The sequence below is a fragment of the Macadamia integrifolia genome, chromosome 8 (assembly GCF_013358625.1).
Source record: "Macadamia integrifolia cultivar HAES 741 chromosome 8, SCU_Mint_v3, whole genome shotgun sequence".
Classification (NCBI taxonomy): domain Eukaryota; kingdom Viridiplantae; phylum Streptophyta; class Magnoliopsida; order Proteales; family Proteaceae; genus Macadamia; species Macadamia integrifolia.
In genome coordinates this window covers 26840987-26852686 of record NC_056564.1, presented here as the reverse complement: position 1 = coordinate 26852686, position 11700 = coordinate 26840987, and the positions used below count along the sequence as shown (strand labels likewise).

Genomic DNA, 11700 nt, shown 5'->3' with positions numbered 1-11700 from the left:
TGAATTCTCATATCTTGCTTCGCTTCTAGGTTCTAATTATCCAAGTTAACCCGGAGACAAAAAGGAACACGAGAGACCGAAGGAAGGATCCTAAAGAACCACTTCCCTACTCTAACAACTACAACAACTTCAAAAGAAAAACATTCCAAGAAAGCAGTCACCTGTGCCTACTCCTAGTAACTCTGGTCGACGGACGAGCGTGAGAACATGATGAAACAGAGTTAGGCTTCTTCCCACTTGGATTGGGAGGAAACACCCAGATCCCCGTGACGTTTCTTTGTGGCAATGGGAGGACTCACCCTATCTAAATGAACATCTTCAGATGGAACACATTTCTATAGGGGCATCCAACATGCTAATGGAACAGCCAATTCTGTTTTCACATTGAAGAACCCCGGAAAGCTCACTAGATACGGACAAAGCCTTAACAAGGGGCAATCCAGGTGAAGAAGATTGGGAAACAATGATGGATCAGGTTCATGTAAGGGAATGTTCTCGTACATTCCTAGTCCATAGATTTAGAATCTATTAATTAAAGAGAGAGAAAATTGATTTTAAATCAATGGATTAGGAACGTTCTTATACATTTTCATACATGAACCTGATCCACTCTCGCTTATGGGCATTAATGCCCACTTGACAAAACAGATACACATGCCCTTCTAGTTCATTATCACTGCTAGGGTCGTTGGGCACACTATGTTCAACGTCCATGAAGAGCCCATCTATGCTTGCACTACCTTGCTGCTCTAAGTCCACTATAGGATCCACAATAGGCTCCAACATATCAGAGTGAAGGCACAAGCCGAGCCCAACTCTAGTTGAAAGTGAAGACTCATCCAAAGAGGCCCCACTAAAGGCTCCAACTATGGGATTTGAGATATTGTCCAAAGATAGGGCCACCACGTGCTCCTCAACGTCCGAAGACGTAGGGGTCTCATCAACTCCTTGGTGGCTTGGTTCCTCAAAACCGCGGAAGGGTTGACAATAGAGGCTACTACTGTCGGTGGTCCGACAAGGGGGGGGGGGGGATTTCAATGATTCAATGATAGAAAGGGACAACTGGGAGGGAGTTCTATGCAATCTTCGCTTCTCTAGCTGAGATCTAGATCACATGTGATGACAATTTTTATTGTCAAATTATATGCGATATAAACTTCCATATTGGATAGAAGCCTAGTGAATGTGTATTTTTTATTTACAGCTTTATCTTTGGAAGAGTTTCATTGTAATCTAAGGTGTCCTTGTAAAGCACAATCTGCAAGGGTTGTATCTCTTATATAACTACCTTTAAAAATGAAGGAACGAGATGAGAAAAAGAATCATCATGGTTTAGGGTTTGTATTAGGTTGCGATTCAAGGAAAGGATTAGGCAACTTGATCCACCCAGTAAAAATTGGACCACAACACTAGGTAAATACATATTATTATTGAATGAACATCTAGGTTTGATCATATATACATTGATACACACATTGAAAAGAAACATGGCCAAAACATGTAAGAAAAATGATAAAATCCACATATCCGTATCCAACTGGTCTGCATGGTTGGTATTCATCTTATAAACATGGCAAGGCTATTCTTAACATGGCATTATGTATATGGGGATTGGGATTTTATAGAATGTAAACATCACCTGTATCATGGACATACAACCAAGACAAACATGGAAGCAAAATAGAACATTGAAATAGAATAAGAATGAGAAAAAAGTGATGGAAAAGGAAACTGATTGTGAGAATACATTCGGTAAAGATGTAATAAAAACTAAAAAATCTGAGAAAGTATTAGAAATATGAGATCTAGGCCCACAAGTTTGAAGAAAATTTTTTCTAAAAACAATAAAGAAAATGTATTTAGATGGCTTGTAATTTGAGACTCCATGGCTAGGAAATCTTAGGTTTTGAGCAAATTTGAGGGAATACAGATAATCGATAAATTAAATCTAAAAAACATGAAAATCCTAAATTAGATATATAGGATGTTAATCTACAACTTTGAAGGAATTTTTTCAAAATAAAGTACAAAAATTAATGTAACTAATTGCACGTCATTACAACTATACTAGGGATCACAATGAATTACGCTCAGTAAAAGTACGATAAATGAATGCACAAAATTCAGAATGTGATGCCATAAAATGAAAATAAAAGAAGGTTTACCCCTTTTATAAATTCTTTGAAGGGTACTTGTTTGGAATAGTGTGGGCTCTGTATTGTAAATACAAACCAGAACTAATGCGAAGTATAGAAAAATAAATACTATGCGTGATTCCAGTGCACGAATCTCATCGATAACAGCTACTTGAACCATTGTGGGTAGGGGTGTAAGTTTAGCCCTGACGATCCGAACCCGGCCTAACTCGCCCTGGGCCCGAACCTTGTCTAACTCGACTATGAGGGCCAACCCGGCCCAACCCGGCCCAACCTGACCCAACCCTGTGTGGGGATAGGCCGGGCCTGGGTTGAGGCATAGAAAACCCAGCCCGACCCTAACCCGCCCTGAGTCTAACCCTAATTATTATTGTGCTTTGTAGAATGAGGTGTCTCTGCTAGCTAATGGAGAGCCATATTTCCTGGTGAGAGTTTCTTGTTGTTGTCATTGAGTTTCTTGTGTAGTAAGAATATGATAGAAAATGGTATAGCCAAAAGAGAGAGCACAAAGCTAAAAGAAAAACCCACTGCTACAACCATGAATAAGGAATGAGGAAAGGTGGGGGCTTGTAGTACTTGACTTTCTTGGTCCTTATATATTGAAAATTAAGCATTATTGTAGATCAAGATGAAATTCTAACAATAGTGAATGATTGAATTATGTCTTAATATGTTGACTTTTGATGGTGGGGATTAAAAAAAGGTTCACATGGAAAAATAGGGGTACATGAAATCTCCATGAAAGAATGATAAAATATCACGTTCAGTATAATTTAATGGAGGAATTCATTTTGATGTTTTAATTAAAAACCCTTCGCTTCAAATCTGTCAATTTTCTTAATTTTCAAATGTTGTAATTATCTGAATGTGATTCCACTAAGAAGACTAGTTAGGGTCAACCCCACCCAACCTGGCCCAACCTTGAGCCTTGTAGGGTTGGGCCTAAGCATGAACCCGGCAGGGTTGGGTTGAGTTTTGGGATCTAGAGTTGGATTAGGGTTGTAAGAAACCCGGCCCAACCCGGCCCTGTTTCACCCCTAATTGTGGGATCCCCCAAAATATGGGAGGGGTCTAGATTTATAATTCAGAGACCTCTTGGTTAACCAAGGTAAGTGATGAAAGCTTCCATGTGTGGTGGTCTCTTTCCTCTTGGAGAAGTAAATATTTTCCAAGGTGTGGCAAATGCTCATAGTTGTCACATAGGGATTTCTAGAGTCTTCTAGGTGTCTTAGGGGTCTTAGAGTGTGTCTAGGTGCATGCCTTAGGCCGCAAATACGAGGTTAGGCCTAGATAATGTGAAAGATTCACTAAATCCCTACAATTTCATAGATCCAACATAATTTGTATTTTCGTCATCAGAATTGGGGATTTGACTGACATCGGACTGGTTGCAAATGGCATCAGATGAAATGCATCGGCTGCCAACCCAAGTCAGATTGAGTCTGGCTTGAGTTGACTTAGTGGGTTTGGTCCAATTGGATTTTTAACTCAATTTAGGACTGATCTATGGTTTCTTGGGTGGTCCTGGTTAATTTTAAGTGTGTCAAAGCCATTTGCTAATTTTGAAAATATTTTTTCTCAATTAATTAACCATCCTATGCCAATATAGAAGTAAAAGTATATTTATTAGGTCTAAGAATAAATCTTGACCATAAATACAGGATCAGTCCATGTCTGGGGGGGTTTCTGACTCATCATTGCTTAGCCCTACAGTGGTGACAAAATGTGGTGTTCATAAAAGACCCTTGACTGAGGCTATAGAATAGTTGAAAGTCAATGAAGTAATTCTCTGACAGGTCACTTCGTTGAGTGAGGAAAACTTTCGATACTTGCTCAGGGATATTGATTGTAAACATAGTAAAAGTAATGAAAACGACATCGTGTAGGCTAAAACATCATTGAAATCAAATTTAAATAAGGGTTGAAAATACGAGGTATATAAAAATCTTGACCAATTTACATCCCCCTCCCCCTATATTTTGCTTTTATTCCACCCCCTCCCCTGTGTTTTCAAACATTACACAAACCTTCCCCGTCAGTTGACACTGTTAGTAGACTGTTAGTTTTGGATGTTAAAATACAATCTTGCCCTTTTGCTTTTAACCACTTATTCTTTTTTTCCATTTTACCCTTTATCCTTATCCCTACCCTCATAACCCCCAATATGAAACCCCTTACAATTGTTTCACTCACCTCCATCACCGGCGACATGGAGGAGTTTGAACCAAGCAAGCACGATCGATGGCGACGGAGATATCAATAGTGACGGAGATATCGACGGCGATGAAGAGATCAACGGTGACAGAGAGATCGACATCGACGACGACGGAGAGGGTTTAACCTATGCAATGATTTTGGATACTCTGTTTTTTGTTTATTAAGCTGATAAATGCTTAATGAAGCAACTTTTTTTTTCTCTCTTTTGGATGGTCTCTTTCTTTTATAATCCGATGGATTAAGTTCTGTCTTTTTACTAACTTGCAAAAAAAAAAATTGATGGTTTTTACGGAAAATTTGGATGCATTTGGTCAATCTTACTTTGCATTATGGGTCTTAATTTAAATGTGATTGTTGGTTTTTTCTGCTGAATGATGATTTGTTTTAGATGAATGGCATGCACATGTTCTTCATTTTTTTTTTTTTTTTTAATTTCTGGTAAATTTGAGAAGAAATAGTCTGTTTGACCGAGTATAGAAGTTCCATGAAGACGGAAAGGAAATGACTTTCTGATTAACTTTGCGAAGAGCAACGCTGTTCACTGGGTTTGCCACAGTCTCCAATCACCGTCTGCCACTCGTCACGTTGCTTGCCTGTAATCACCATCAATCCCTTGTCGTCGTTCACTGTTCGTCACTCTGTTTGCCTCAGTCTAGGCTCGGTATCCTTGCAAGTGAGAGACGATGTAGAAGATGAGTTCTTCACTCATCCTAGGATGGGTATAATAGGCAATTTACGTTCAACAGGGGTGATTATGTAAAGGGAAAGACATTATGATGGCATCCAGATGCTTCCTTTGCAACCAGGATGAAGTCTGTAGTGACCACGTTTTTATTCGTTGTCCCTATTTAGCTTACATATGGGAAAAATTCTGCGCATGCTTGGGGATTTCTTGGCCTATGCATCAATCTGTTGAAGGGTTGATCAAATGGTGGAAGTACAAAGCAAGGATCTCAAACTTAAAAAACTCATGATTAATGAGTTTCTCAATTATTGCTGCTAATATTTGGTGGGAAAGAAATAGAAGAAGCCATGAGGATAAGGCCACATCTGATGTTCGTATTTTTGAATTTATTCGCCAAGAGCTTGGCCTTTGCTTGGGCAGATTGATGGGTGAAATGAAGAGCATCAGCGACATTTTATGCTGTAGGAAATTAGGGTTACACATCGAGGCCCCTAATTTTATTCCCCCACTAGAATTGCATTGGTTTAAACCTCCTCCGAACTGGATTAAAATCAATGTCAATAGGAGCTCCCTGGGCATTTTCTTAGGCATCAAGAAAATCTTCGAAGCTGAGTTTGAGGAGGTCTTGGAAGGGTTGCTAGTGGCAAAAAACTCTGGAGCAAGAGGTGTGTGGGTTGAGTCAGATTCTGCTGGTGTGGTGGCTTCAGTGCAGAAGAACCAAATTCCATGGTTTGTGCTCCAACGATGGGTGGCTATTCTCCCATTCCAGAACTCTATCTCATGAAAAATTTCACACTGTTTTTGCCAGGCTATCGTGCTTGCGGATTATCCGGCAAACAAGGCTTCAAAAACTGGGATCACAGAGACCTCTGTGACATTCCCAAGGCACATCATGTTGGAGATTGAAAATGATGCAATGGACAGGCATAGATTCAGATTCTTCTAGGGTGCTTCTTGCTTTCTCTGTTGATGGCCATGCCGAAGGTGGAGATTGCAAGTTTCTCTAGCGGTCTCGGCCGTGCTTCATTTTTTCTTTTGCTTTTGATGTAATTCCCTTTTTTCTTCTAATAAAAGCATCTTTTAGCAAAAAAAAAAAAATGTCAATTAAATCTGTATCTCGGATGATCTTGATATTCGGTCTAGATATCCTTTGTAGAAAAGCCATCTTTGACGGAAAACACCATGGAATATTACCATTCCTAATACACAAAATCATTTCCTCCGAATCCCCTTCTACCCATATGGATTCTAGATCCATCATCATAGCCATCTTGATCCCTTCAAAGAAGGAAGCAAATTCTGCCCAAAAGTTGGATGCCACACCTTCATAAATTGCAAAACAGCGCAAAGGATTTCCCAAATGATTCCGAAGAACACCACCCGCCCCCAAATGCCCTGGATTACCTTGAGAGCAGCCATCAATATTGATTTTGATGCACCTCTCTTCCGGATGAATCCATCGGACCTCAGTAATGACGCTGGCGGGCAGAGAAACGTAAGAAATCCCGACCTTCTTTGCTATTAGTAGATCAGCCATAGATTTAATGTGAACTTTGACACCAGATGTGAGATCATGAATCTCATTCAAAACGGCTCAAACAATCATCTTCACATGCCCACTGTTATTATCAAATCTACGTTGATTTCTCTCTCGCCAGATCTGATATGGGATAATAGAAGCAGCAACCAACCACACTACCTTAACCGGGACAGAACTCACCTTTCTCTTCCACCAAGAGAAAAGCTCTTGAAGTGGGGATGCGTGGGTATGGGGCTCGCATATGTGCAAAAGAGTCCTTCGGTATTCCGAACACAAACCATTCCCCTTACACTATGGCGGATGATCTCAGGGTGGTAATTTCTATTGTATGATCTGTTAATGCATTAATCATGATGCCTTGACATGCTACTACCATCCCCCTACCCCTCTTCAATCCTATAGCTTCAACCCACACAACTTGCAGTCCTACACATCCACAACCTATATCCCTCAACTCACCACACCGTTCCCTACCATAACTCTAACCCACCCCTTCTTCCCAGTCCACTGCTCTCTACTGCCTCACCTGGTACCCCAATACATGGGCCTCTCATTATGTTTCCCTGGATCTTCACTCCCTCTCAACCAATGATGGTTACACAAGTCATGACCTTGGTAAGGGTATCCCTATATCTAGCATTCATTTTACTTCATTTCCTTTATATTCTCTTCTTTGCATTTTTCGTTTGAATGATGTCCTATATGTTCCGTCCATCTCTAAAACTCTAAAACTTTTTTATATGTTCCAAAAATTGTCCATGATAATAATGTATTTTTTGAATTTCACGCATCTCATTTTTTCGTCAAGTATTACTAACCAAGTCGATTCTTCTTTTCGCCATGAGTAAAGGGGATTTCTACACAACTCTCCCTTTGTTGTCATCCACTGCTTAGTCTTGCTGTTTGTACGCCTCTTGATGTTTTGCATCATCACCTGGGCCGCCCGCATGTGTGCCTCTTTCGATTCATGCTTTTTGGCAACAACCTTCCTTGCCAGTTTTCACGTCTTCACTTCTTGTGCTCCGCTTTCCAACTTGGAGTCCAACCTTCAGTCTTTAGGTCCTTCCCCTCTCATAGTATATTTCCCTTAGAACTAGTTTATGATGATGTTTGGGGCCTTCCCCACTTTTCCTCCATGAAAGGACACTATTATTTTAAAATCTTTGTTGACTATTATAGCTAATATATTTGGTTTTATCCATTGGTGCAAAATTTCAAGGTGTCTAAAATTTCCCCTTAATTTCAAGCATTTGTTGAACGGCACTTTAATTGTAAATTTAAACTGATTTTTTTTTTTGGGGGGGGGGTGTTTGGTTTCACTGTTCTCCCCAAGTTTTTTTTTTCTCCTGAACTCATTAGCAGCCATGGGTGGTTGAACGCCGCCATCGCTATATCATGGAAACCAATTTCTCCCTTCTTGCCCATGGGTGTTCTAACCTGGTACAACATATGATACGACTGTCTACATGATTAATCAGATGTCATCAAAGGTCTCTAATCATGTCTCCCCTTTTTCAGCTTGTCCACAAGTCTCCCGACTATTCTTTTCTCCTTCTCTTTGGGTGCCAATGTTTTCCTTAACTTTGCCCCTATAATTTTCATAAGGTCGGCTTTAGGTCCACTCTTGGCATATCTTAGGTTACAATCCTTCTCATTTTGGGTATAGATCTTTGGATACCACTACTAACCATATGTACATCTCGCTATATGCGCTTTGATTAACATATTTTCCCATTTCCCACACCTGCTATGTTCTGTACACCACCATCATCACCATTGTCTTCTTCTCCTTGGGCATCCATCTCAACCCGTCTACCACCATCTCAACTGCCACCCCCATGGTACCTTCCCCTTCTATTACACCACTTCCATCACCACCGTCAACCCCACCCGCTCTCCCAACCCTCGGTTCCTCCTCTATATCTTTCGGCTCGCCACCCCTTAGAATTCCTCTGTCTGACCTTTACTTCCCGCTCCCTTCCCCCCCTCCTAGTGTTGTCCAACTATTGACGAGACCCCCAGACGTTCCATCTCAACACACTGCCCTTCATGCTATGATCCTATGCCATGTTCTAATGCCATCTTTGCCATCACCATTTCCCCTTAGCCAACCTGCATTGCTTAGGCATCAACATCCCTTGAATGACGTGAGGCTATAGCAGATGAGTTTAATTCCTTGATTTGTAATGATACGTGGTCTTTGGTTCCTCACTCCCTTCCATGAATCATGTTGGCTGCAATTGGATTACAGAATCAAATGAAAGTTTAATAGCTCTATTGAGCACTATAAGGTGCGCCTAGTTGATACCTTAAGCCCCGCAATCAAACCTACTTGTTGGTGTATGATGTCTTGAATTCCGTCACAGTTTAACCTAGGGAGTACTGGTGCAGCGCTTCGACAGGCAGGACGGCGGTCTCGCTAGCCGGTTAGCTGACTGTAGGGATTGCAATGGGGGTAAGAGGCCCCCCTCCATAGCAGGGGGTGTAAGGGGGCACAGCTCACCGCTCGAATTTTTTTATTTGAGGGCAATTGTGTACTTTCTGGACTAGGGTTTTTCGCTATATATTTGTAGCGAGTGTTTCTTTCCATGTAATGCAAGCAATACTGAAAGGTGTGAGGGATGAGTGCTGTAACCCTATTCTCCATTGATAGTGAAGCAATATCTCATCTCACCGGGGATATAGGAAATCTTGCCGAACCTCGTAAATCTGTGTGCATTGCTTGTTTTTGTTTTTCCATTATCTTCTGCATTATTTTAGGATTGCGTTTCTACACTACTACCATTTGTACCATTCTAGCACTTACTGCTCATGGTTGGCCCATTTGTCAACTAAACATCCATAATGTATTTCTCTGTGTCATGTTAACCGAGGTGATTTTTATGGTTCAACCTCAAGGGTTTGAGGATACTAATTAGCCCGATTCAATGTGCCGCCTCCATCCTCCTTGTATGGTCTTAAATAGGCATCACAAGCATGATTTTCTCACCTTTTTTAGTATTTGGTTCATTAGGCTTCGATTTCTAAAAAATCGACCCATCATTGTTAGGATAGGTTCATATAACACATATGTTTTAATTTATGTGGATGATACTTTAGTTACGTGTAGCTCATAGGCCAGGTAACATCTCTTCTCAAGCATCTTTTCGAGGAGTTCTCCATTAAAGACCTTAGCGACCTTCATTTCTTCCATGCCGTTAAGGCTATTCACTAACCAAATGGACTGCTTCTATCCCAATATTGCTACTTCAGTGATATTCTCTAACGAGTGGGTATGGTGGATTGCAAGCCTGTTAAAACACCCATGGCTATCACTATGAAACTATATGCCGTTTGTGGCATGAGACTGAAATATCCAATGGTTAAAATTGTTCAATCCTACATTCCAGTGATGAATTATCCCAACCTTGCTACATGTGCGCTCATTTCATCGCAATTTCCCATCAATCATTACCTCAACTCCCACAATGTGTATCTCAAATAGATCGTTAGGCTTCAACTACTATGACTCTCTGAACATTGAACCAGGTTTGAGTATTACACCGCCTTAACTGCTTCGTAGAGACAAGTTGTCAGCTCAGCCATCCAATTTCAGTGGGGCTATTAGAGTTGTCTGTGTTGGAGTTGTAAGTAGTTGTAAGTTTCAAAACATTAAGTAAAAAGTCCTCTGGTATACTTTTGTTCTTTTGAGTTTTTTTTTTTTTACAAGTAAAAAAGTGAGCTCTAATTCAATCCCACATAGGAAACTTGTAAAAGTTTCGTAAGATATACATGTAGGAATTAGTCTTCAAGGGACATAGGGTTCCTTAGAGAGAAGTCTCTCTACTTTCTCATGTGTAGGGGTTCCAGTGTGGGTCTTTGCCTTACTTTTTAATCAAAAGTTTTGGCTCCAAAATTAGAAATTTCAATTTGAAGTTTTGGCTCCAAAAACACTACCATGAATGTGAGGCATACACTGTACATGTATATATTTATCAGTACGCAAGGGACACATTATGCGTACATACATACACTGATACCTATACTTATGTACATACACACATTGTAGAGACCAAATACATCCTATCTATGAAATTAAAGACACAGACCTATACATACAGGTACGTTTAGGCCTATCAATACCCAGTGCCTACATGCAAGAAAGGTAAAACAATCCAGTATTTCGTGGGTTTACAATGTTTGTCTGTATACTATCAAGCCAAATACATTTTTGTATGATCTTCCCTTTCCAGTTCTTCTTCTTTGTTCTCTCTTTAAGTTCTTAGTACAACTTGCAAACTCTTTTCATAATCACATTTATGAGTACAACCTTTGTGATTAGGGGGTGATTTTATCTTGGAGGTAAAAGAACGGGTCAAACCCAGTGTGCAAAAATTAGAGACTCTTTAACACCTTAAGGAAAATATATACATATGACTTCACCCTGTATATGAAATCTTCTACATCAACTATTACTGTACTAATGTACCTGTTCTCATAAACAAACAAGGACTACAAAATAAAGTCTGAACATTATACTATATTTCAGGTAATACTGCCCTTTTTTATTCTTTTACAACAGTCTGGGTTCTGTTTGAGTAGATGTAGGACTTCCTGCATCTTAGATAGATATATATATATATATATATAGATATTATAAATTTCTATTCCTCTATAAGACTAAATAGGTTAATAGAGTCAGGATCTTGTACTGCTTATGGAGTAGAGATGGCGTTAATCGCAAGTGTATGCTATCAAATATTTGATTAAATTATAGGCTAAGTGTGTACCTCTTTGCCTTGACAAGAATAAATTGTACTGGTGTTCTCTCAAATCTAATAGTTAAAAAGGAATCCAACCTGCAAAAATTTCACTGGTCTTGGTGTTGAACAATGATGTATTTTTTTATTTGGAAAATATTGAAGATAGAGTAAGTTGATTAGAGCTTGAATTCCATCCAAATCGACCTCACTTGATGATCAGAATCCATGATTGGGGCCCAAAGTTGAAATGATGCTGGGCTATGGTTATTGGGGCCCAAAGTTGAGTTGAGGCTGGGCTTTAGCCCTTGTTTCATAGACATTTTTTTAATCTACTGATCTTTAAACAAAATTGGATAGATG

The 11700-nt window shown here is 39.9% G+C and overlaps 1 protein-coding gene across 1 annotated transcript in view; it reads left to right on the top strand.

The window, feature by feature from the left end:
• Positions 1-822, top strand: part of LOC122086406 (omega-hydroxypalmitate O-feruloyl transferase-like) — a 3189-nt gene extending 2367 nt beyond the window's left edge. Inside the window, exon 2 of the mRNA XM_042655187.1 lies at positions 30-822. Coding sequence (XP_042511121.1) covers positions 30-203 — 174 coding nt within the window. The 3' untranslated portion in view covers positions 204-822. The remainder of the gene's footprint in view (positions 1-29) is intronic.
• Positions 823-11700: the final 10878 nt, after the last annotated feature.